The 26767-nt window shown below is 47.4% G+C and overlaps 1 protein-coding gene across 1 annotated transcript in view; it reads left to right on the top strand.

Moving 5' to 3' along the window:
* RASSF4 (Ras association domain family member 4) overlaps positions 1 to 26767 on the top strand; it is a 568816-nt gene that overhangs the window by 307988 nt on the left and 234061 nt on the right. Inside the window, exon 3 of the mRNA XM_086921856.1 lies at positions 19788 to 19900. Within this exon, the coding sequence (XP_086777982.1) occupies positions 19842 to 19900 (59 nt within the window). The 5' untranslated portion in view covers positions 19788 to 19841. The remainder of the gene's footprint in view (positions 1 to 19787; positions 19901 to 26767) is intronic.

Here is a 26767-nt window from a genome sequence, read left to right as displayed (position 1 = left end):
AGACTTACCATCTATATCAGTTCTACCAGCAAAAGGTGTATTGTGCGTCAGAAAGAATGGTTCAGTTCATCTAGGTCACAGTGACTGTACTACTGTGGTCGAATTCAGTGATAAAGGCAAGTCTACATTCAAAGCTTCCCGACATTCCTATTTTATTTGTGGTCAGACAGCTTATGTACGTCTACCTCCAGATTGGGATGGTACCTGTTTCATTGCATTCCTATTGCCACCAGTTTTTCTAGCCCCATCTGACTATCACAGGAATTCCCGCCTCGATCTAGTTAGACACAAGAGAGGTCTCCCAATAGTTGATCAGACTGAAACCACATGGGAACAATATACAGATTTCAATAAAGGATTCTTTCCTTATCTAGGCACTGTCTCAAATAGTAAACTGATACGCAAATTAACAAGAATTCTCGAAGCAGTAGTGAATGAGACTACTTCTGCTTTGGGCAACTTAACAGAGGAGCAGTCTGCTATGAGACTTGTTGTTCTTCAGAACCGCCTTGTCCTTGACGTCATCCTGGCCGATAGGGGCGGAGCTTGTAGAGTCATCGGATCCAGTTGTTGCGTGTTTATTCCTAATAACGCGCCATCAGTATACAAAGCTATCACCAGGCTTCATGAAATAGCTCATCAGATACACCAGAATCCAGGCTCCTGGACTTGGTCCGGTTGGCTCTGGAGTGTAATATCAGCCTGGGGATGGAAGCTACTGTCATTCCTAGGAATTATATTGGCCATAGTATTCAGTTGTTGTCTATGTTTACAATGTGGGCCATCGATTTGTGGCTTGTGCGCCACAGCTTGTATTCCCCGCTCAAGTTCACGTTCCCATTCCCGAATAAAGAAAGAAGAACAGATGATGTTATATGAACAGATAGATGGTCTCATGAAAATAGATATATCTTGATGGGCACGTAGGGGCCAAGGAGGGAATGAGGTAATTGAAATTTTTATGGTCAAGTATGTCCCCTAACGTGTACCCCAACGTCTCCATGTACGAGTTCAAAGTACATTTAACTTCCCTCCACAACCAAATCTGAAGACGCAAATACATTTCCGTCCAACGTTAACATGTCCTCTATCAGATCCACCCTGAATGGATCGATAATTCAGTTCCTAAATATGCCTTGCCAACGTCTTTACATGGTGCACTTTCACCTTTTTCCTGGCTCTGCCGAGCTAGGCCCTGATTTCTGCCTTCGAACCACTTCTGTCTCTGCCTCTGAAAGTTGCAGCATGAAGATGCATCCCTGACCTCTGCCTTACTTCCTGCCAAGCGAAGCGGTGCCTGGCTCGGCCTGGCCTGCCTGCCAAAACAGTATTTTGCCTTCAAGTTATCAGCCAGCCTCCTCGAAAACACATTCCAGTCTAGTGATATAGGTAAACATATTCCCGGCTGCAGAGCAAAGGGCCAAGCCTTCCTGTCTCCTTCATGTAATTCATTGCTCCCGTTACCATGGTAGGCCCATGGCCCCGTGCATTGTACTTAGACACATATGCATTCAGTATAGAATAGCCTCTGCCCGAGAGACCTTTTACTTCAGATTAAACATTCCCCAAATACAAGATATCAGATATGTTATAGGAACAGGTCGATCTGACATGCCCGACTTTTTGTCTCCTCTACTAGTACTAAAAGTCAGACCCTCAGCTTTCCCCAGATACACGTCAATCACACGTCATACTAATTGCGCGCGCACCCAGGTCATAGGTTTCAGCTGACTCTGCAGAATCCTCTACGCACCCACCCACTTATGACACTTTCTGTGACGTTTCCAGCACACGCCTCCGTGCACACCCTTGTACACGCCTTTTTGCTACGCACATGTGTTCTTATCATATACTTTTCACTTGTCACGCCTACTGTATCCATTGCCATTGTACAGTTTTACTATATATGCCATGTACTGTTAATAAATCGTTGACATCTTTTTGCCATCATTGCATATATCCCCGAACCCTTGTATTGATGGAACTGATTTCCATGGCTCGAGCCATCCCGATTAAAGCCCGTATGACTCAGATACCACGGACTCTGCCTCTCATTTGATTGAGCTATTCTTTTACTTGTCAGTAATTATACGGAAAAATAGAACGGTAAATTATATTTACCACAAAACTGTCTTACAAATCAAAGCCTTAAACAGTCTTATTTGCAATTTTTCCTCCCATCTAGTTCCCCTTCAACTCGCATGGATGCCAGAGTTTGCTTCTTTTATCAAGCTTTAGAGAACATGAATTTGGAGGAGAGTAGTTTGGGCCCCTTTGAAGTAATATTAGGAGTGCGTTATGATCATGGTTAGTTTGCACTCACATATTATGTTCTGTGTGACTAATGTATAAGAAGAATAAAGAGGAATACAAGATGATTACGTATCCTCATGATTAAATAGGCTTTTATGTGTACTTGAGAAATGTACTGACAAGGGGGTGAATTTGTATTGTGTTGAGGGATAATGAACTACAGGTGTTTATTGATTACTTTAATATTCCACTCATAACCCTTAGTATGTTAAAAATCGCCACTTATAACTTTTTAAATGTGCTGAAAGTATTTACTTGTTGATAGCAAGTGCACACATAATGTAGCCTGTGCGTTGTTAAATTAGCCTACCTATGGGCCTGAATGGCATTTCTAAAGTATTTTCCATCTAACGTTTGAATTAGTATTGTGCTTGTATTGTGGAATCTTGCCTGTGTCTTGTGTTCCCACTGCAGGTGGACAAGGCTTCATTAGTTGAGAGAAAGTATTATTGTTCCTAGTAGATAGATAGGCCTGAGAAGGAGCAATGCTATAACGGATGGAGGACGAGTTCTCGTGGGAGAAGGAGATGGCACCATGGACGCAAATATCTCCGCTTGTGAACATGGAGGCGGAGAAAGGAAGCCAGAGGGTGCTGGAAATGGAAATTTACTAGTGGTGCGGTGGGAGATGCCTTAATTCAGCAATTGCTCATGTTGTGAGGTAGTTAGGAAACAGTGAAAGTAGGCCGTGCACACCACTTCTGACCTTTTTCTCCTTATAACTGCATCTTTCAATTTTAAATGTGTATGCGTGCTCACTGGATAACGTGATATGCCCTTTTGTCACGTGAAAATCAACAATGTTGAAGTTGGTGCGAGATTGCACACCAAATCCAGGGGCACTGCGGAATGTCACGTCTTCAGTAACTTTTTCCATTTATTTACCATACTGTTTTATCCAAATTCAATCCATTTACATTTTGATCTTGCCACACGCAGTTTGCGTTACGTTTATAAACAGCTACTGTTTATAAATGTAACGCAAATCACGTGTTGTAAGATCAAAATAAAATGGATTGGAATCAAAAGTTTTGGAGTAAATGGATTGAATTTGGATAAAACAGTATGGTAAATAAATGGAAAAAGTTACTGAAGACTTGACATTCCGCAGTGCCCCTGGATTTGGTGTGCAATCTCGCACCAACTTGAACATTAGTGAGGTAGTTGGGGACAGCTGATACTCTATTTTAGGGCTCCTTGAGATATAGCCCTCATCTTAAGCTTGTGGCTTCATACTACATGACCCTAGTTGGAGTTGCGTCTTAGCGAGGCTCTAGCAGCTGACACCTTTCTTCCCCACCTTTCTTAAACTTACTCTAGAATAGAAATCCCATTTTAAGGTAGTGTAGGGATAGTTAGGGATTTGTAGGACTTTTGTTGGAAACTTGATGCAATCCAAAGTGCATTTTAGTCCTTTGATAGCATATGTTGCACTGATCGAGTTAATCATTTTCTTTTTGCTGTATCACCTTAATATGTTTCGGAGATTCAGCTTCATTTTGTTTACTTTGTATTTTTACACCATGATGCTTTGATTTTTTTATATTAATTTGCTGCAGAATTTGAATTAAACAAACGAACTTGAATTTGGTTGCCAACCTGGATTCTTACCTGGAAGCGGGGACATTTAAATTCTAGATCATTTGAAGGAGTTTATCTCCTTACCTCTCATGCTGCTTAAAAAGAACCCTCGGTTCAGATAATGTAGGAGTATGGGTTCTATCTCTCCCAATTTCAGCACCCCAATCTGAGAGTGAATCCCTCACAACTGCCAGAAGTATAGCTGTGTAGTGTTTGACTTTGCTCACCTTCCCTTTCTAACCCGGTCTCATTCCGATCAAATTTTCAAAATGAGGGTGCTATTTGTAATAAGCTGCAGGCTGCAGACACTTTCGAAGGGTAGAGGGTACGAGTGTGAGAGTGTAATTTTGGAACAGTGGTGCATACTTTGAAGCACAATTGACAATTAATAATGTTGAGAAGCAGATATGCTAAGTAAATAACCTTATTGGTGGGAGAGGGGCTGGTAAATGTTGCACTGTTGCACATTGAAGTCAAGTTCAAAAGACCTTTATTCGAATTTCATAAAAGTACCACATTAAAACAATTCGATTACATAACAGATCAAAATTTACAGAATTCATAATTGTTAAAAAATCAAATACAACTCTCATAAGACTATTTTTAGGGATTTTCCATCATTTTACGTACGCGTGTTATAAGTCTCAGAAAAGTGCTAGTGCGAAAAATTAGTTCATCTGTGTCCAGGGAGAGCAACATTGTATAAGACTCCCTCAACGAAAGGAGTCTTTGTTTTCTAAAATAGGGAGTTAAAAAACAATTAATATATTTTAAATAAAATTTACAGAAGAATAGAAAGTGCAAATCATTCTGTTTACTAATACCATCACACGAAATGGATTGTATTGTGTTGTGTGTTGGTGACCCAAAGGAAAACCCAGTAGGGATTTCACTGAACCCGCCCTCAGGCGAAACAGCAGTGATCTCTCCCAGTTGGTCATGGGTAAAGTGAGGTAGGGTGGAAGTGGTCTCCTACATAATTCATTCCCCATGTAACTCACAACAGTTGATTTGAGGGTTTCCCCTTCCATTCGTTCAGAATCATAAAGTGCATACAGTACTTGTTTGACCTCAATTTTATCTTTGGGCTCAATCCTACTTGGGTCGGAGAAAAGTTCTCCTCTGTCCACGGCACTCAATGTTTTTAGGACTCCCGCAAGCCAGGGGATCGCCATTTGAGACAGTCTTTTATAATATTTTGCGTTAGAGTGGCTGAGTTATTCCTCTAGATCCTGATCCAGAATAGAGCTGGTCTAGTTCTAATAAAATCACATACATAGGGGACGTTTAGTTCCTCATGACAAATAAATTCAGAAGATGAGATTGGAGCACCCAGTATTTTTCTACAGAATCGACCTTCTCGCTTAATGCTTGTGTTTTTTCCCAATCCCCAGACCTCAGCCCCGTATGTAGCCACAGGTAAGCACTGTAGTCTAAAAAAAATGAAAATAGCTCTGGTGGCACCTATTTTCTTTGGACGGGACAAGCTCAAAATGGAATTGGCAGCTTTCGAGAACTTGCCCATGGCGTAGGCCGAGTGCCCACTACATGAGCCATTCGCAGCGAAAACCAGCCCTAAATATGGGAATGTAGTTACAGATTCTAATTTATCTGTCCCTATATGTATAGTGGTGAGCTTCCGTTTCCCGGGTCCACATGGCATAATAAAGGATTTTTTTAAATTTACACGCAGATCTAGGCCCTCCATGTATGGGACGAAACTTTTAACACGTAAACGGAGGGCATTTGGTGTTCGGCCCATGAGGACCGCATAGTCTGCGTTTAATAAAACTGGTAATAGTTGCCCCTGGATTATTGGTACATCACTAGTCACTTGTTTTAGTGTTTTGGCTAGACCATTAATATAAATCATAAACAGGGGTGCTAAAACGCACCCCTGTCTTACCCCCCTGCCGATGTTAATAGGTCCAGATACTTCTCCACCCATCCCAATCCTAACTTGTGCTTTGAGATCAGTGTGGAGGTAGGCCAAAAAGTTAACAAGAGCCTCATACAGTCCATAATTCAGGAGGGTTTCCCATAGTTTAGATCTGTTCCCTAGATCAAAGGCGGATGAAAGATCCATAAACGCAAGGTAAATAGGAGACGATCGAGCAACGCTATACTGATCAATTATCAGTTTTAGGTTCAAGCATTGCTCAACCGTCCCCACCTTGCTCCTGAATCCCATCTGACACGGGTCCAATAGAGCCGTATCTTCAGTCCACTCTATCACCCTATTATAAATTACTCGCCCCAAGATTTTTAAGGTATTGTCCAAGAGGGAGATCGGACGGTAGTTCGCTGGGTCCGACCTCTCGCCCTTTTTAAAAATTGGGACTATAGTGCTAGTTGCCCAGGTAGTGGGCATGGGCACTGTTGGCAGACTATTAAAAACATTAAGGAGGATTGGTGCCTATAGATCCGGACTATGCTTGATGATGTCTATGGGCAGTCCATCAATACCTGGGGCCTTGTTCCCAAGGCTCTCTTTAATAGCTATTTCCACCTCATGGAGATCGTTCTCTAAGCCACGGAGCTGTCCAGGGGCAAAGCTAGTCGATTCCTCAAGTGGTGCGGCATAGATTTTGGAAAAATGGGCCTCCCAGGAACTGCTGGTTATGTTGCAACTAATTGGGGTTAATTGTTTGCCCATTTCTCAAATTTTTCTGACAGCTGACCAGAAGGGGCCACTGCTTTTCAAGTTTGCACTTCCAACCAGCGACTCCCACTGTTCTGTCAATAATGCAGCCTTTCTTTCAGCTATTTTAAGTTTATAAAATTTCCTGGCTACCTGTACCTCTGTTATGCACCTTGGTTTGGTGGATAATGCCCTGCGCAGTTCCCTATTTGCTAGTGAACAGGCGGAATCAAACCACCTTGGCTCTTTCCCTTCCTTTGGCAATGGAACTGACAAAGAAGTTTTTATGGCTAGACACAGTTTACCACAGTCTGCGATTATCCTGTGACAGTTCCCGTCCATGGATAAACAAGAGTTGATTAACTGGGGATATTCCCCTTTTACACATTCCAATATTTCCCCACTGTCAACTCCCCTCCATTTTAATTGCAGACTATCGCCCGAGGGAGTAATGTCTATTGCGCCATTTAAATTTGCATATACCTGGCTAGGGCCTAGGTGCAGAGTCACTATGAGGGGGTTATGATCGCCAAACGATGTTTCCGTCACTGTGGATTTTGTTACGCAGTCTAATAAATGGGGGGACATAAAGATAAAGTCAATAGTAGAAAAGCAATCCCTGCCTCTGAACGTAGGAGCATGATATGTGCTAGGAGTGTAACCTGTATCCATAGCATTACTGAGGGTGTGTTCAGTTAATATGTTGACTAATTCGATACCCCTTCGTTCGGCTTGATCTAAGTGATTTCTATCCTGAGTCCAGCAGTTCTTTGGGATTTTCGCATTAAAGTCCCCCCCAATTAAGATCCCTATCTCCTCCTCAGTTTCTAAATTGGGTTCAAGATTTCGTAAGGTCTTAGAGAGTGCTTCAAAGTTCTTATTAGGTACAGAATAAAAATCGTTATTATAAAAGTTAATTAAATAAATCCGGGTCTTTCGCTTGAACTCCAAGATCTGTATGTTCGGGTTCCCTCTTGATAAGTCTCTGATTGTGCCACCGGCCAATATCTTAATCCCAATAAACAAGCCTCCCACTGCGCGGCCAAAATCAGGCTTAGGTGCTGTCACACTAAAACAATGTTAGCCCTCTATGTGTAGATTCCCAACAGCCCATGTCTCCTGAAACATAATAATGTCTTTACCATCCAATAGCTGGACCCATTGTGGGTCTGACAATCTTGATTCTAACCCGCCACGTTCCAGCTAAGGATTGACAAGTCACAGTGATTAGAGCGGCTAGCTGACTTGCTCCTAACACTCATAACTGTGCTCCGCTTAGAGTTAGTGTAGGAGTTACATCCTCTTGTATGGCTATGGATGTGGCAGTGTGGTGGTGCGCTACTATTTCCTGGGTTATGTTGCCTAGTGTTGGTAATAAATATTCCTCATTGTCATTACTTTCTTCTGGACATCCAATGTTACCTCTCCTATTCCCCAGTCAGTCCTGATCTTCTAATTTTGAGAAGGCATGTTCAAACCGGTTGTAGGTTGGGATGTTATATATGGACCTCAACTCATTCTGAGGCAAGTTCCGGTTTAAATTTGTCCTTAGGTATGGCCTCTCATTGTGGTTGTATAGGGGAATGATGGGAAAGTATGGGTGTGGCATCGGGTGTGCTGGGAATGTGGCCTGATGACACTGGGCAGGGCCGTTCATAAAGCTATAATCTTGATTCAATTGGTGCAATGGGAGTTTATTCCTGGTACCAAGATTTGGATCCTGATAGCACACAGCCGGGTTATTCCCGGGGTTAAAGTTTGGGTCTATTAGGTGTCTGTAAAAGTAGCCCAGAGGGAGCAAAGTTGTGTTAAATTCCCAAGGTGAGGGCAGTGGGGCATTAGCAAGGGTTTTTTGAGCCCATTGACGGGACCTGAAATTTATAATTATGCAATCCCCCTCAAACTTTTTTCTCAACGGGCCCACCCACCCGACTCTTTGTGTTTGGATAATCTCCCTAGCTCCTTCCATTGGGAAATTGCAATTTATGGATAGCCAATGGAGGATCCTATTTTTGAGGGTGATGGGGTTTTCCTCTTGGTCATTCCTTAGTTTGGGCACATGACTAAAACCAACACATACGCTCCGCATTCAGGCGGCAGGCTGATGCGGGTAGGTATCTTCCTCGTGTTGGTTGCCATGTTTTGTTCAGGTTGGACTGTTGGGCGGGTTTGGGCGTCCTTCTTAGTTTGTATAGTTGGGGCCCTTTTACTTTTATCAACATTTTGTTCCATGCCTTCCAAACTAACTACCTTAGTTATATTAGAATTAGGGGCATGTTTGGCTGGAGGTAGATTTTTGCTTGTGCTTGGTGTTGGCATCGGGGGAATGAGTTTATTGTGACCATCTGTGTTCGTATTAACCCCATTGTTTTTGGACCTAGTTCCACTTAATATCCTCACATTGGATTTATTTGTTACAGTTTGCCCTATGCCTAGTTTTGTTACATGATCATCTAACACTCTCAGCCTCTTATCCATAATTAGGATTTGTTGGTTGATTGGCCCTAAAAGGGTAGTCCGTAAGGTCTCCATCCTCCCCTAGAATCCTTCGTTCCCCATCGCTGCACTGGCTTCTGTAGTGTGGGTATCTATTTCGTTAGATTGATCTTCCCCCTTATCGCTTTTCTGCTCTACAGAAGCAGGAATCCTCCGACGTTGCTTGCGCCCACCCTTGTTTCTCTGTTTTTTTTGCGATAGCTCAGTGTCTAAGTGTTTAAATTTTCTCTTAGCTTTTTGCCCCCTGGTTCGCACAGGAATACTGTCACTTTTGTCCCTCTCAGTGTTTGATATATCAAGGTCCGGACATAGGTCAGTGCCATCTAGATGTGCCGGGTCATTAGCCAGTGGTACACAAGAGTTTTGACTTATGTTCATATCAGACCTGAGCATAGTAGGAGTTGATGATAGCCTACTACCCGTGGTAAAATGTTCGAGGGGGGCCGTGTCCGCAATTATGCAGTTCTCATTAGAGTCTGTGCCTGGAAGCCCTGCATAGGATGCGGCAAGTAGAGAATCCAGTGAGTTTTCTTGATTCAAGAGAGGGGGCAGGCTTGGTGGAAGCGAAAAGCGCCTTTTGGTATTCTGGATGGCTGTTGCAACAACGTCAATGGTCTTCTGGAGCATTTTATCAATGGCGGTCAAACTTGGCCGCGGGGTGGTGGAAGTTGTTACTGCTATTTTATGCACGTCTTTTGGCCTAGACACTGCCGGTGTTCTTTTCCCCATAATACACGTTTAATCGGGATTTACTATGTAACAAATATTTAGGCAGTTTAATATACTCTTATCACTGACCTGATAACAATGCAAATGGTCCAGGTGGAAGAGGCCTGCCAAGGGGGGTGGCCCAGCCCTGCCTCTTCTGGCCTCTGAGGGCCACAGAGGGCCCGCCCTTTGCCCGGGCTTAGCCCGTGCGCTCCCACGCGCAACTCGCGGGGCGAGAGGCGTTCCTCTCCCTTTACACGCCTCCGGGCGCTCTGGTGTTGTCACTCATGCGCCACAGCCGCCGGGGCACCTGGGGATTGAAGTCCCTGCCCTCGCGGCGGCGATGGTGCTGGCGCTGGAGTGCGGGACCTAGTGAGACAGAAAGCCGTTCCCCTCATGGCGTTGATGCTGGCGCTGGAGTGCTGGACCGGTACAGGTACAGCAAGAGCCGTTCCCCTCACGGCAAGAAAATCAAGGCTCCCAATGAGTGCTCGGCGCTCCTCTCCCTTTACGCGCCTCCGGGAGCTCTGGTGTCGTCACTCGTGCGCCACAGCAGCCGGAGCACCTGGGGAATGAAGTCCCTGCCCTCGCGGCGGCGATGGCGCTGGAGTGCGGGACCTAGTGAGACAGAAAGCCATTCCCCTCACGGCGTTGATGCTGGCGCTGGAGTGCGGGACCCCGTACAGGTACAGCAAGAGCCGTTCCCCTCACGGCAAGCAAAGCAAGGCTCCCAATGAGCGCTCTGCGCTCCTCTCCCTTTACGCACCTCCGGGCGCTCTGGTGTCGTCACTCGTGCGCCACAGCCGCCGGGGCACCTGGGGATTGAAGTCCCTGCCCTCGCGGCGGCGATGGTGCTGGCACTGGAGTGCGGGACCTAGTGAGACAGAAAGCCGTTCCCCTCACGGCGTTGATGCTGGAGCTGGAGTGCGGGACCCGGTACAGGTACAGCAAGAGCCGTTCCCCTCACGGCAAGCAAAGCAAGGCTCCCAATGAGCGCTCGGCGCTCCTCTCCTTTTACACGCCTCCGGGCGCTCTAGTGTCGTCACGCGTGCGCCACAGCCGCCGGGGCACCTGGGGATTGAAGTCCCTGCCCTCGCGGCGGCGATGGTGCTGGCGCTGGAGTGCAGGACCTAGTGAGACAGAAAGCTGTTCCCCTCACGGCGTTGATGCTGGCGCTGGAGTGCGGGACCCGGTACAGGTACAGCAAGAGCCGTTCCCCTCACGGCAAGCAAAGCAAGTCATTTGGACCAGTAGTTTTGGTTACCAGTGAATTCGTTTGAACAATGATTTACAAGGGTTTGGAGGAGATTGGTGTTCATTCACAAGGAAGGATTTGCACGTTCTGAAATGCATTTAGCCCATTAGAGCACACCAGCTCGGTAAGATCAGTCCCAAGTCGATATGGGGATCACTAGCAAAGTACTTGGGAAGTTTTTTCTTTTTTAATAAGTTGATAATTTTAAGGTAAATCATTTTGGGGAGAGGATGTGGCCTAACGGCTAGGGCGGTTCACCTCAAATCTGGGGAACGGGGTTTGAGTCTCCGCAACAACGCTCAACCTCCTGTGATTCTGGGCAAATCACTTAATCTCCCCGTGCCTAACAAAAAATGAATGTGTCCTTGTGTAACGCAACTGGTGCGCATGTAAAGTACTCTGATACGTGATACCTTTGGACCAAGTGCAAGCTATATAAAGCTCTCAAAAGACAACAAGCATTTGCATTGCAATAGGTCTCGCATTAGGAAAGTTTGAGCTACTGGTCTTGTAAATGACAATTTTTTTATTTATGTGTTGTTTTTGAAAATAACTAAATTAATAGCTTTGTCATTTACAATGCCAATAGTTATAACTTTCACAAATGTGACACCTATAGCATTTGTAATGCAACATGTTTTGTATTTACGTGACTTAGATGTATTGATATTACAAATAACAATGGCTTTTAGTTTTTTAAATAATTAATACTTAAATAAAAGTGATTGTAATTTATAATGGCAATAGCTTAAACTTTTGTAAATAGCTTTTGTGAAGATTATGTTCAGTGTATTTTATTGTGAAGAAAATCCAAGTACAGAAGTGAAATTTTTTTTTTTAAAATTTTTGAAAACCTTTATTGAAGACAGAACACACAGCTATTCAGCCTGACATCCCGGAGGCAAGGCAGCAGTGCTCACAGGCGAGAAATAGTGTCAAACAATTGAAACATAATCGTCGAAGGTTGATTTTATATTAAGATGAAGTTCAACAAAAGGGCGCCCGCAGGCGCGAAAGTGGCAGTGGGGACAGTGTGACGCTGGGTGTCGGGGATGGGTAGGGGAAGAAGGCAGGGATATGTTCACCAAGGATAAGTTACCAGAACGGGAAGGAGGAGGGGGGGGGAAGGTAACAGGAGAGTATAGTACAATAGAGCTCAGTTGGCGTTACAGGCTAGGGAGACACATTATCATGCAGACTGTCTGATTCAGGCGGTAAACACACATCTCCCCTGTATTTATTCCATGCTCCCCAGATTTTGGTCCAAGTTCGAGGTCTCCCTCTGGCCACATAAACCGTCTTCTCCCTGAACATGCACCAGTCCATGTTGGCCTTCCACTGTACCAGCAAGGGGGCCGCAGGTGCACCCCATTTTTGAGCTATGTCCCTCTTAGCCACCATGTTCTCAAGGGTAACCCATCTAGTCTGCGCAACGTTGTGATCAGAAGGCTCCCATACGTTCAGAAGGCATCTACGGGCCTCCGCGTGAGCAGCCACGCCAGTCACCTCTTCCATGACTCGATGCACTCTCCTCCAGTAGGAGGCAATCACCGGGCATTCCCAAAGGATGTGTAAAAAGGTGGCAAGGGCTCCGCAGCCCCTACGACAGAGACCGTCAGGTGAGAAACCCATGCGCATCAATCGGGGTCCCGTCATATACACCCGGTGCAGGATCTTAAATTGCACAAGGCGAAGACGGGAGGAAATGGCAACCTCCTTAGGGGAGGCAACTGCGCTCTGCCAATCCTCATCGTCCAATTCAAGAACGTCCGCCACCCACTGGTCTCTCAAGCTAAGGAGGAGGTCCGTGCGCACATAGATCAATTTTTTATAGGAGAGGGAGATTGCGCTGTCCGGCATGTGCCCATCTAGTATCCTGTCCTCCAAAGGTGAACTCTCAGGAATGACGCCGTCCGGCGGAGAGGCCGAAAGCAGCGCATGTCTCAGTTGAGCGTAGCGAAAAAACTCTGTCGCGCCCAACTGGTATTCGGTTTGTAACTGGGGGAAGGTCTTAATTGAGCCCCTAGAGAGCATATCATCAACCCTGCTGATGCCGATAAGGTCCCACTTATCAAATCCCTTGGTGTGCCATAGTCTACCCAGGATGTCCGAATCAAAGAGGGGAGTGAACCTTGTGAGTCTGCCCTGCCACCCCTGTGCCTTAGTAACCGCTCGCCAAGTGCGGACCGCCGTACGGGTGGGGCCCGTCAACCGCCGGTCAAAAGACTTCGAGTATAGGGCCCGATAGTAATTACCATCGCCCATCAGCCATCTGTCCATGGCATAGCCGGGGCTACCCACAGGACCATAAAAGCCGTGGTTGAGGGCAGCTAGTTGCGAAGACCAATAGTAGCGGCGCACGTCTGGGAGGGCGATGCCACCGTCGTACCAGGGGAGTGTGAGTTTGTGGATGGCAACGCGGGGCCGGCCATCCCAGAGGAGGGTCCGGAGGAGGCCTTCAAGATCACGAAAATAGCGCGCCGGGACCGGGTCCTGGGCGTTTTGGAGTGCGTATAGGAACCTGGGCAGGGCCATCATCTTGAACAGGGCGGCACGGCCAAGCAGGGAGAGCGGCAATTTACGCCAGCTGTCCACATCACGCCGTAACCGCTGAAGGGGGGGGAGCAAATTGTTGTCATGCCTCAACTTGGGGTTACCAGAGATATAGATGCCCAGGTACTTGAAGCCGCGCGTGGCAATCTGAATCTTGCAGCCTCTGGGGAGACGTGGAGTATCTCCCTTGAGGACATATAGGGAGGACTTGGCCCAGTTGATAATCAGGCCAGAGTACCGCCCGAAAAGTCTGATCACATCGCAGGCCACAATAAGGGACCTGCAGGGGGAAGTCAGGTAGAGCAGGATATCATCAGCATACAGGGAGACCCTGTCTTCGAAGCCAGGGGCCCATGTAATGCCTCACAAGTCAGGATGCACACGCAGTAAAGCTGCAAGCGGTTCAAGGGCCAAGGCAAACAGAAGGGGTGAAAGGGGGCAACCCTGTCTAGTACCCCGACGTAGGGGGAATGGCGCCGACAGGCGACCGTTGACAGTAACATTAGCCATAGGGTCAGCGTACAGTAGCTTCACCCAGCTCACAAAGACCGGTCCGAACCCGAGTTTGGTCAGCACTGCCCAGAGGTATGGCCATTCGAGCGAGTCGAAGGCCATAGTGGCGTCGAGGGACGCAAGGACAGCCGGCTCTTCGAGAGTGTGGGCCCTGGCTATGACACCATGGAGGCGTCGCAAATTGAGTGCAGTGTTTCGGTGGGGGATAAATCCCGACTGGTCGGGGTGCACGAGGTCGCTAATGACGCCAATCAGTCGGTTGGCAAGCAGCTTGGCGAGGACCTTGGGTTCCACGTTAAGGAGAGAGATAGGACGGTACGATCGACAGACGTCCCGTGGCTTACCCTCCTTGTGGATGACCACGATGGTAGCCAGGCGTTGATCCAGAGGGAGACAGCCCCTCTCAAAGGATTCCAAGAACATTTTACGGAGGTGCGGGGAGACCGCGTCCGAGCGAATTTTGTACAGTTCCACCGGTATGCCGTTAGGCCCGGAGGCCTTTCCGGTCCGCAGGGAGCGGATCGCAAGGTCAATCTCGTCAGCGGTGATGTCTCTATCCAAGTCCGCTCTCTCTTCCTCGGAAAGGCAGGGTAGGTCAATATTAGAAAGGAAGGCCGACGAGTCCGCCTCCGAAAAGTCCGAGGCAGACTCATAGACCCCCCGAAAGTAGCCTGCGAATGAGTCGACGATAGCACTGGGGTCCGTAAGGACCACACCGCCCTCACCGAGGAGTTCGGGCACCACACGGCTGGCCATCTCCCTTCTGTCCAACCAAGCCAGCAACTTCCCGGCCTTATCGCCCACATCATAGATGCGGCCTCGCTGTTCCTTGGCTAGGGCGAGCGCGGCATTCGTAGCCAAGGCCTGGTACTCCGCTTGTTTCAGCGAGAGGGTATGCAGGACAGAGGGTTCCGGTTCGGGCCCCAGCTGGGCCTCGAGACGCAAGACCTCCCGTTCAACAACCAACATGTCAGAATCCCTAGTCCGGCGGGCCTCAGCGATAAGCGCCTGGGCTTCACCACGGAGCACCGTCTTGAAGGCCTCCCAAAGCGTAACGGCCGACCTCACCGAGCCCACGTTCTCGGAGAAATAAAGATCAATGGCTTTGGCCAGGAGGGAGCGGGTCTTGAAGTTACGAAAATACCACGGGTTGACCGCGACCGGTCGTTCCAACAGGACCACTCCAAAGTCGAAAGAGACCCATAGCGGGGAGTGATCAGAGATGCCCCGCGCCAGAAAGCGGGCTTCGGAGACGGCCAGTGCGTCCGAAGCCAATGTGAGGACATAATCAATGCGAGAGAGACTCCTGTGTGCACCCGATAGAAAGGAAAATTGACGGAGCGTGGGATGTAAAAGTCGCCACCCGTCTATCAGACCCATGGACTCGAGAAAGGAGGGCAGCCACATCTGTGGGTTACGTAGGTCGCGGGGCGGTTGGCGATCAAGCAGACCAGAGCAAACTGAATTAAAGTCACCCCCCACTATCAACCGGCCAGCCGGCAAAGACAAGATGGCACCACCAAGGTCCTGAAAAGTGCTAGATTGGAGCCCCGGAGGGACGTACACAGAAAGCAACGTCTGGGAACGCCCTTCTCATCTACCAGCCACGGCAGCGTACCGCCCCCTGTCATCAATCAAGGTGACCTCTATCTCTAGGGGAAGGGACGCGCGCACGAGGATGCCCGCCCCCCGGGAGCCGGAAGAGAACCCCGAGTGCGCCACCATTTTGTAACCTTTAAGATTCAAAGCTTTACAAGCGGTGCCCACCAAGTGCGTCTCCTGAAGAAGGACAATATCTGGCATGTGCCGTTTAATCAGTTGTATCACCACCCCTCTCTTAATCCGGTCACCCAACCCGTTGACATTCCAACTGAGAATTCTTAACATCCTACCCCCCATCCCCCCACTGCTCGCCCAACCCAATGCCCAAAGACACCCGCATCAAAAACAGTTCAGGAGCACCAATGTCCCATTGCCACACTAAAGAAAGTAAGGAGAAAACAACACACAAAATAACTGTCCCCAACAAACCCCCCACCCTGCACCCCTGCAGTAGACTAAAAAGCCCCCCCAACCAGCAGTGTGCCTGTCGCCCCATTAACTACTCTACGAAAGACCCAGAGGAGTAAGGAATCCCCGTGAAAACGTCCCGCCACCCACCCTGTAAATGAAGGAGAGACATTAAACAGCAAAGAAACCAGTCCGGCGGTCATTCGAGGCGGGGGTGGCCTCAGCTCCTAGTTCATTCTTGCCGCTCCGCCCGAGGCGCCTCCAGCTTCATCCTCCTGTTCGTCACGAGCAGGCGAGACGGTGTCCAACCATTCACTGACATTTTCAGGATAGTCAAAAAAGAGGGCACGTCCCTTGTGTTCAATACGGAGTTTCGCAGGGAACATCATTGAGTACTTGAGACCCAAGTCCCTAAGGCGTCTCTTTACCCCCGCGTAACTCAAGCGCTGACGCTGCACCAGCCTGGTGAAGTCCGGATAGAAGTGCACCTCCGCATTTTGATAATGAAGTGGGCCATGCGATCTGGAAGCTTGGAGGATCGCGTCCCGATCTCTGAAGTTGAGGAGGCGCGCCACAATCGGTCGCGGCGACGCTCCCGTTTTCGGCGGGCCCCCCGGTACACGGTGGGCACGCTCCACAGAGAAAAAGTTACTCAGTCCAGAGGGCGCCAAATGAGTCTTAACCAAGTCCTCCACGAATAGGTCAGCAGCGTCATTCTCGGATCCCTCCGGTACCCCTACTATGCGGACGTTCTGCCGCCTGGCTCGCCCCTCAAAGTCCTCCAGCCGCCTTGAGAATTGATCAGCGGACATCCGCAGATTGCGGACCTCAGTCTGTAACTCGGAAACGTCCGAGGTTAGGCTGGCGGTCTTGATGTCGAGAGTCTTCACACGCTCGTTGGTCTTGCCCAAATCGGCCCTTATGAGGGTGATATCAACAGCCATGGAGTCCACTTTATGAGTCAGGGTCTCATGCTGCTGCTGCATGTCGGCCCGGAGGCCAGTGATGACACCCATGATGTCCACAAGGGTGGGGTCCGATCCATCCGGTGGGCTCGTCGATGGGGTCCCTTTAGAGACAGCTCCAGATGTAGGTGGCGACTTGAGATTCACATAACGCTCCATGCGATTATTCTGCGTTTGCGATTTGCCCCGACCACCTTTATTCGATGCCCTATCCGGATCACCTCTGCCCGCCATGATGGGTACGTGAGAACAAAGGCGAGGTGGCAACAGGTATGGGTCCACAGCCGTAAGGCGGACGGATCAAGGAGGCAAGACCAGGGTGTGGAAGGCTCAAGCAGGAGCACAGTTACTTCACCAACGAGGGCGGCAGGCGGGCACTACGCAGTCCGATCATGCGAAGTGACGAAGTCCAGAGGGACAATGGCACCGTCACGGAGCGAAGTTCAGCTCGATGTAACTCTGCTCAGGATCCACCGATTCGGAAGCCGATTGCAGCCCCCACCTCAGCAGGCCACCAGCATTACAATTCCACCAACGTGGATCAGGATTTCAGGCAGGAGAGTTGTGGTGGGTCGGACGGTTCACGGAGCTCCGAGCTTACGCGGCCATCTTGGTCGCCCGCGAAGCTCCTCCCCCCATAAGTGAAATATTAACATCTTTTTGTGACCTTTGTAATACAGCTTGAAACATTGAGAGAACATATTTGAACCAGTGATGCTGTGGTGGTGCTGAGTGATGCTGTGGTTACGCTGAGTGATGCTGTGGTTACACTGAGTGATGCTGTGGTTGCACTTAGTGATGCTGCAGTTGCACTTAGTGATGCTGCGGTTGCACTTAGTGATGCTGCGGTTGCGCTTAGTGATGCTGCGGTTGCGCTTAGTAATGCTGCGGTTGCGCTGAGTGATGCTGCTGTTGCGCTGAGTGATGCTGCTGTTGCGCTGAGTGATGCTGCTGTTGCGCTGAGTGATGCTGCTGTTGCGCTGAGTGATGCTGCTGTTGCGCTGAGTGATGCTGCGGTTGCGCTGAGTGATGCTGCGGTTGCGCTGAGTGATGCTGCGGTTGCGCTGAGTGATGCTGCGGTTGCGCTGAGTGATGCTGCGGTTGCGCTGAGTGATGCTGCGGTTGTGCTGAGTGGTGCTGTGGTGGTGCGAAACAATAAAGAAAAGTAGTTATAGCTGATGTGTAAGATAACGTAAATGTAAGAGAACTAAGAGTTAACAAATGTCTTGAATGATGATTGGAAAAGTAAGACAACGATCTGCTAGGGAAATTGGCTCTGCGAGGTCAGTTTCAGGTGAAAGGCCAGGCTCCTAAAGTTCACTTCTCATGTCAGGAAAAGGGCAAGTTAATATGTATGTGGACCAACACGGTCAAACTACTTCGTTCGCCGGGCTCCTTGCTCGAGCCTACGTGAAGGCAACATAAAATGGCGGCCATATAAAATGGAACCCGTAATCTAAAATGGAGTCCGAGGTCAAAATGTAACCTGAGAATCTTACGAAACCTCAAATATAATAGTCAAGACCTAAAAAAGGTACCTAGGCCGGTTACATTGGTAAAGAAAAGGAGCAGGAAATTTCAACATGATTACAGAGTGGGTGGGTGGATCTCCCTGTGGGTATTTTTGGCATGTCAGTAGCATTTATGGTGAGCCATCATCACTGATGAGGCTGGGTCTTGTTTAAAAGCATTTTCTTCGTGATGGGATGTCCTCCATCCTGTGTATTCAGAATACTGCACATGTTGGGTGTCTGTTTGCTCACTTATAATTACTCTGTGTTGTATGAGTTTGTGCACAATGATTTGGATGGACGAACACTATTTTGTTTACTTGACAATATTATTTGACACTTAACGGCATGTTATCTTTAACCCTCAACCCTATAATTCCTCTGTGACCTCTTTGTCTCTTTCACTCCCCTAAATCCCCCTATTTCTTCACTGGGTGGATCTTCCGGTGGTCTTCTCCTCTGATTTCCCTATATCTTCCTATGGACTCTGCTTGTGCTAGACAATTTCAACGTCTAGCTGATTGTCATTTAAGCAATAACTATCTGTGTACAAGCAACACTTAACACCATCTGAGTGTATGCTTCTTATTATTGTTATTGTAGCCCTGAGGAAGTCGTTGGGTGATATACCCAAGACGAAACATGTGTTGGCTATATTTTGGCTACACCAACTATGCTGATCTGCGGTCATGAACCATGTGTAATACATCTACGGTTGTGAACAGGATGAGAAAATAAAGAAGAATATTCACACACAAGATTTGGACTGATACTTTCTTGGCTTGATTTCCAGATGATATACCTTTGATTACTCATTTGCCTTTTGCTCGGGAACGGGATTTTGTTTTATATTTGTTCTTTGTGTACCTTTGGTAACAGAGGATTTTTTTAAACTTGGGTTGCCGTCTCCTGGCTGTTCCCTCGAGCACCCTTTAGAAACTATTGGTATCCTGACTATAATAATACTATTGCGCAAGGTCTGACCTAGCCACGTTTCAAAATCACATCACCTACAACAGTAGGCATGTGCAGACAGTATGTGCGTTGACCATTTACTGTAATTATGGCACACTTGTTGGTGTGTGCATCTCAAGAGGTAAATGTACAATCATGTTTGTGGCTGCATGCAGATTTCATGACCAATGTGTTAACATAGTGTGCAGTCAGAAAATATGACAGTGGATGCTGTCTCCGGCACACAGAGCTATATTCATCAGTCAACCTCTTTCTTGTTTCCACAGGTCACATCCACTGCTTGACCTGACAGATCGTGGTTTGAGGAGGGCTGACTCAAGATGAACGTTCCCACCAACCCGCCTTCAGTGAGGGTCAGCAACACCAGAAGCATCTTGAGGTAAGTGTAGGGAACCACCAGGCTTGTACGTCTCTTTGGTTATATGCACCGGGGATCCCGCTGGTGATGGGTTAAATAAAGAGGGTCTGTGACTGCTCAGGGGTCACTTCCACACAGCACTCATTATGTGTGGCACGTCTCTAATGCAGCTGCACAAGCGGCGGTAATCGAGGTGGTGCATTGAATATCTCCTGTAGGTTCACCAACCAGAGAAGTGAGCATGAAAATGAAGATATATAAACAACCATGAGTCTGCTCTAGTCTGATAGCTCAGGGGGTAAATATGCTCACTGCAGATATTAGGGTGTAATCTGCGGATCATAAGTCCATGTCTGGTTTGTCCTACTCAGCGTGTCATAAGGAAAATTACATTTTGTATGGTGAAAAGCGTCTAGCATGATGTGAATTCCAAATTTTGGTGGACATGAAAGTGAAAGGTGGTGCTTGTTGTGCAACAGTGCATTCTCATACCGGTCAATTTTCAAAATGGGGGCGCTATTTGTAAAAAGCTGCAAGCTCCTTTAGAGGGTAGGGTGGGATAGGGTGAGGCGGAACTCCCTTGGAAATCGTTTTGGAACAGCGGTGCGGACTTTAAAGCACAATTGATAATTAAAAATGTTGAAGCCGGTATGATAAGGAGATCACTTTATTGGTGCGAGAGGGGCTGGTAAATGTTGCACTAAGTCATTTGGGCCAATAGTTTTGGTTACCAGTGGCTATCCTGTGAACACTGATGTACAAGGGTTTGGGGGAGGTTGGTGTTCATTCACTAGGAAGGATTGGCACATTCTAGGATGCAATTAGCCGTTTAGAGCACACCAGATCAGTAAGATCGGTCCAAAGTGGATATGGGGACCACCAGCAAATTATTTTGGACGTTTGGTTTTTAAATAGGTTGATCATTTTAAGGTACCTAGGGCCAGTAAGATTGGCCAAAAAACGATTAGGAAATGACAACATAATTTCTGAGCAGTTGGGTGGGTCTTCCTCGTGTTACTTTTGGTATGTCAGAACCGTCTATGGTGAGCCATCATCACTGGTTAGACCAGGTATTTAAAAGGCCCAGTACTGCAAATGAACAGACGTTTCTTGTTAAATTTGTATATTTTTTTGCAACTATAAAGCAAGTCATGCTTAGGTGATCATGGGAAAATACTGTTACTCTCCCATTAGAAATGTCTGTGCTTTTAAATGACTGGTTCATCCTGGAGAAAAATATTGGTCATTTTGTGAGAAATCATTTTAAAGGACATCATCAGGAAAGTACCTTTGGTCAGAGTGGATTACGATTTAAAGCACATTTTGCATGAGTTGAGGATAATGTTTCGCAAGGAATTTAACCATAGATAGCGCTTGATGAACTCTTTGGGTCAGCAGCATTAGTCAACTTCCAGGGTCCTGCCCCAAAATCATTTTGGGAATCTATTATGGTAAATAGTGGTTTCTAAAGCACATATGTCCAGTTACATTATTGATAATGTGCTGTGATTTAAATATTACTTCATGGCTGGGAGATCTCCTAGATTAAGGGAATTTTGGGAATGTTTTGACAAACGGTCAATTATAAAGCAAACTGGGCTGTAACGTTGGTCAGAAATTATTTTGATTTTACATCAATTTTAAAAGTGGGGTTTAGGTGTTCTCCAAGGAGGAAGTATTGGCAAAAATGATAACTAGTGGTATCAGGTGCTGTGAGCAGTGCACTCAGAGTAATGGGGAAAGTGATTTTTATCCCAATTGATGATTTTTGTTATTTCCACATAGACAACTCTAACCATACAAAGTAGAGGATGTGCCCACACAAGGATAAAGCACTGAGCTGGCTGGTTTCCTTCTTGGAAAACAGAAGCTTTCAATTTCGAGAGGGACACTGTCTGTCAGAAGTACATCAGCTCAAATGCAGAGTTCCCCAGGGCTCTTTCCTGAGCCCTACTCTTTTTAATGTATAAATGCGTCCTCTAGCTGACATCCTCTGTCCAGCAGGATTTGCAGTGGTCTCATATGCGGACAAAACAGATAGTCTCCCTCACCTGCAATACTCAACAAAACGAGACCATGTTGATGGAATGTATGGAGCAGGTACAAATGCGGATCCATAACAGCCATCTCAAACTCAATGGCGAGGTTATGCTGGTGGAAAATAATCCCTCTCATTGGAATAATTTCTCTTGGCCTTTGTCTGGGCCATCGTCCCACCCCAAAAGATGAGATCAAAAGCCTGAGATTATTATTTGATAAGAACCTTACCATGGCAGCACAAGCCAAGAAATTGGCCGCTCGGGGGAGGAGCCTGGCTCGAAACCATGATGGCCGCCTGATCTCTCGGCTCCGCCGACCCTCTTGCCTTTCTCCCGTTTTCCGCCTCATCCTGTACTTCATCCTGCACACGAGTGGCGGTAGCGGAAACGGGAGGCGAACCCGATCCTGCCGATGTGCTTCTCTGCTCGATCCCGGCTGCGAGAGTGGCGAGAGTGCCGAGACGCCTCCGCCTCCTCCTGGCGCTGCGCGGCTGTGCTGGTTCTTTGTTCTCCCGCTGACCGGCCCTGTCCACAACGACGGCCGCCATTCCAGGCAGATCGGAATAGACTGACTACGCGTGGCAAGCGCGTCTTGCCCCCTGCATCTTGCCTTACCGCTTCGCAGGCTTTGGGCGCCGCCGCTGCGGAGGCAACATTGTATCCAATCCTCAGCCCGGGGACGGCTGACCTGCTACTTTGTTTCTTGGCGAGTAGTGCCGGGCGCCATTTTACAGCTTGCCTTTCTCTCCCGTGACGGCGGCTCCCGGGCTGCTTTTGCATACGCGGACGTCTGCCCACGCTGCATTGGCACTGAGTGATCATGGAGTGTGTCTCCCCTGTCCCCTCGGCTGGGCAGTGCCATGGTGTATATCGGCGTAGTGACCAGCTGCCTGTGGAGGGTGATGGCGGCCGTATCCCGGGACGGTACTGCGACCGTTTGCCCAGTGGAAATACTGTGTCCCTTCTCCCTGTTAAACCGGTACTGCTTGGCGACATCCTGGGAGCCCTATGTACTTTAAGAGCGGCTTTTGGTGTCGCTGGCCGCGAATTGGGAGATCGGCTGGATGGGATTCTATCGACGACACCCTTGCCTGAACGCGGATGCCTTTGGGAGCAGGACACTATGCCACACCCAGCTTCTACCCTCTTTCCCTCCTCTCCGGTTGCTACTGACACATTGGGGGTTCGAGACCCTACTGCTGCTGGGGTGCCAGCTGTTACTTCCTCGAGGAGGCTTGAAGTCTCTGGAGATGCGATGTGGCTGGGGAAAAATGCCTGGGCGCCATGTTTGGCAACTCCTCGCGGGGGCACTGGCACGACTTGCTCTTCTATCCTGGAGTGGTTCCTACTGACTGGGCTTGCCAAACCTGGTAGTTCACTAAAGGGCGCTACATCCTCCTGTACTATTGTTATCAACGTGGCTGTGTGTTGGATGGACTTTGATGGACACCCCCCCGCTCGGATGTGGTCACTTTGCTTGCTCGCCTCCTCCAAGATGTCTACCATGAGGCTGGACTATGTCGCTGCTTCGCATCGCAGGGGGCAGGGATGAGGTTGTCTCCTCGTATGCTCGAACTGTTTTTGCTTGCACTGCTGGGATGCTGATGGACTGCCGGGGATAGTGTATATGGGTATTGTATTGGTCGCGGGGTCTGGGATCGGGCAGCCGGAGTGATATGTGATGGTAGTCTTGGGAATATCCGCTGGCCCTCCTCCGGTCTTATGTGTAATACGTTTTTCTTTTTTCTTCTTTCTTGCTTTTCTTTTCTTCCCTTTTCTATTCTAAATTTCGGGTTCGGTTTGTGGGCGACAGGCACGTTGCTAGGGGGGGGGTTGGCCGTAGCCTCCGCATACGTGCAGGGTGGGGGGTTGGGGGTAGGGATTTTGTTTCAGTTTCAGTTTCTATGGGCCTTATTTTTCTCGTCTCCTCTTTCTTCCTTTTTCTTTCTCTTCCTTTGGGTTTTCAGGTGCCTTGGGGTAGCGATACCTATTCTATCTGCTGTTGATATTGTCATTCTAATGGATTTGGGTGTACTGAGTCCGTGGGCGGGCGATGGCCAATATGTACTGTTTATTGTGCAGCTATTCTGATGATTATTATCCTTTGTCGCTTTTCATGTCTTTCCCTCGTTTTACTGCTAAATCGCAGGTTCGTTGCCTGCCAATTGCTCTCGGTGGATTGAATGCATCTGATCCTTCTTATCTACAAAACTTTTAAAAATTAACCTCACTTCTCCTCTGCCTAGCGGTCCTGCTCTATTTGTCTCACGTCTTGGACACTTATCGTTTGGGTTTTCTTGGGGACCGCTGAGATGGTCTATTCTTACTTTTTGTGCTACAGACTGCTTTCGAGGCCGGCCTGTATGGTTGTGGGCCCGTATTTGTATGCTTACTATGCACAATAAAGGTTTTCAAAAACTTAAAAAAAAAAAAAAAAAAAAGAAATTGGCCGCTCATGCTTTGGACTTATAAGAGCCTTCAGGAAGACTATCAGATGATTTCCCATCGACATCCGTAGAATTGTCATCCAAGAACGTATTATGTCACTTCTGGACAATCGCAATTCTCTTTATCTTGTGAGCCCTATGTATGTCAGTAAAAAACTACACGTGATACAAAATGTCGCAGACAGAGTCTTGCTTAATATCCCTAAATTCCATTCAGCACAACCGGCACTGGCCAGCCTTCACTGGCTGCCTGTAAGGAAGAGAATTGAGGTTAAGTCTTTTTGTATAGTCCACAAAGTAAGGCATGTTCAGAGGCCACATATTCTGAAGCAACTCATTGTTCCTTACCAAAACGCATGGGACTTACGATCAAACAATCCATCTCTTCTGGCTATAGCAAGAATAAAAAGAGTCCGAAGCGGAGGGCGCTCCTTTGCCTACCTGGCTCCCAGGCTCTGGATGTGGCGCATCCCTAGTGGGTTTTATTTGTGACCCTCACACACCCTATGTGTCATGCTTCATCAACCGGTCTCATCCTGGTCCCCATAAAGAAGGATGGGCTTGACTGTATTTTAGGGAGCACTTCTCTACGATGGGGTCCAGATATTTTAAGATAAAAATATCTAGCATGCATCCCTGTATCCCTATATTTTAAGGTGCCCATGGAATGGGTAAAAAACTGCATGGATGTTATAACTTGGGTATTATATCTCTACTCTATAATTACTGTCGGCATGTTTCAGCCCTCGATCTGCAGGCCACTCGGGGTCCGGGGCTTTCATCAGGACTAATACTAGTGCTCCACTCTCTATTCATCACTATGTCCCATATCCCTAGTCCAACTAGTCAGTGATCTTTAAGACAAACAACATAAAAACACACGGGCGTACTTGCTTGTCATGGGAGCTTCTATGAATACCTGTTTTTCAAAGAGAGAAGAGAGATCAACAAATGGATCATACTTTATACATGCAAAATTACAAACATAAAACGCAAGCCTCTTTCACACTTTTGTAATGGCTGATGGACAGACACACTGCTTCTTAACATTCAAAATAACATGCCGTTATTTGGTAAGACATTGTGAACGTCTCTATTGAATTATTACACACAAAAATCACTCGAGGAGCATGCTGTGAACCAATCTTATAGCTATGCTTGCCCAAAAGGGCATCCAATGTCACCCCTTCAAAGGACAGGCCTGAGTGCACGTCCCTGTAGTCACTCTATAACAGATAGATCAATAATACTTGTTAGGGGTCACATACTAGTAAGAGATCCTCCTCTTTATCTTGCTTGTTAGCGATAAAGAATCTCGTAGTCCACTTACTACTCCAAGGGTGCACTTCCTCCGTTACACCTAGTCTCGCTCTGCTCTTCCCCGCTTTTGATAGTTCACTGAGAAGCTACCCATGTTTTCCAAGGATTCCGCGCGATATCCGGTCCTGTGCATGCTGCTATGTCATCCCGTATGCGTCCATGGGATTGCATGCGCGCCTCTTAGAATTATGGGAAATGTATTTCTCCTTCCTCTCCCCAGCAGCATCTGTGGTCTGGCCCCATAGGTTTCACACATACATATTCCTCCGCTGGGGTAGAAGTAACTGAGGTTACCATCTCTTACTTGCTAATATACGTGGCATACTGACAAATGCCTGTTTCTGTTGATTTGTTTTTTTATGTTTAACATACTTCATTGTTTTCTTTTCCTCAGGGATCTTTAATACCACCTCCAATCCTTTTATATTATACTAGATTCAGGGCATGCCTGATAGTGCCACCTTTATCACTTTTCTTCAATGACATCCATAATCATGCTATCAGCAGCACAGCCCTCATGAGGTAGTAAATTAGCCAATTTAATAAAATGATTACACAGTGCAGATCCTTGGAGACAAAACTGGGCCCTTATTTTATTCTTCATGATGAATTTAGTAAAGTCCGAGGGATCTCAGCATTAAGACCATTTTGATCGGTTCCTAATCTATAGACCCACCTTTGTTCCTGTTCCAGTAGGGTTTTGGTCATATTCCCGTTTTGTATTAAGCGCTAAAATACTGAACATCTCAAATAATTTTCAAAACGCCCAGCCTGTACAAAGTGAGAGGTCATTTTAGTTGCCATACATTGATACCTAACAGTGCTGCGATGTCCAGCAATCCTCTATTTGTTCTCTCTAGTAGTCATACCTACATATTTAGCCCACCGAGGCACACAATCATGAAAATTACAATGATAGAATTGCAATTTTTGTGGCTCCCTTTGTTACCATGGGTACTCTAGGCCTAGATCAATGCTTGTGGTATGTGTGTCAAGTGTACAATCGAAGCACTGTCCAAACAGAAAATGGCCCTTTATCTGTGGTAGACAGCCGCGGTCCGTGCAGGTAAGAGCAGTGGGAC

This window comes from Lissotriton vulgaris, chromosome 5 (genome assembly GCF_964263255.1).
Source record: "Lissotriton vulgaris chromosome 5, aLisVul1.2, whole genome shotgun sequence".
Lineage (NCBI taxonomy): Eukaryota > Metazoa > Chordata > Amphibia > Caudata > Salamandridae > Lissotriton > Lissotriton vulgaris.
Note: the sequence above shows the minus strand (reverse complement) of the source record. Positions and strands in the feature narration are given on the sequence as shown.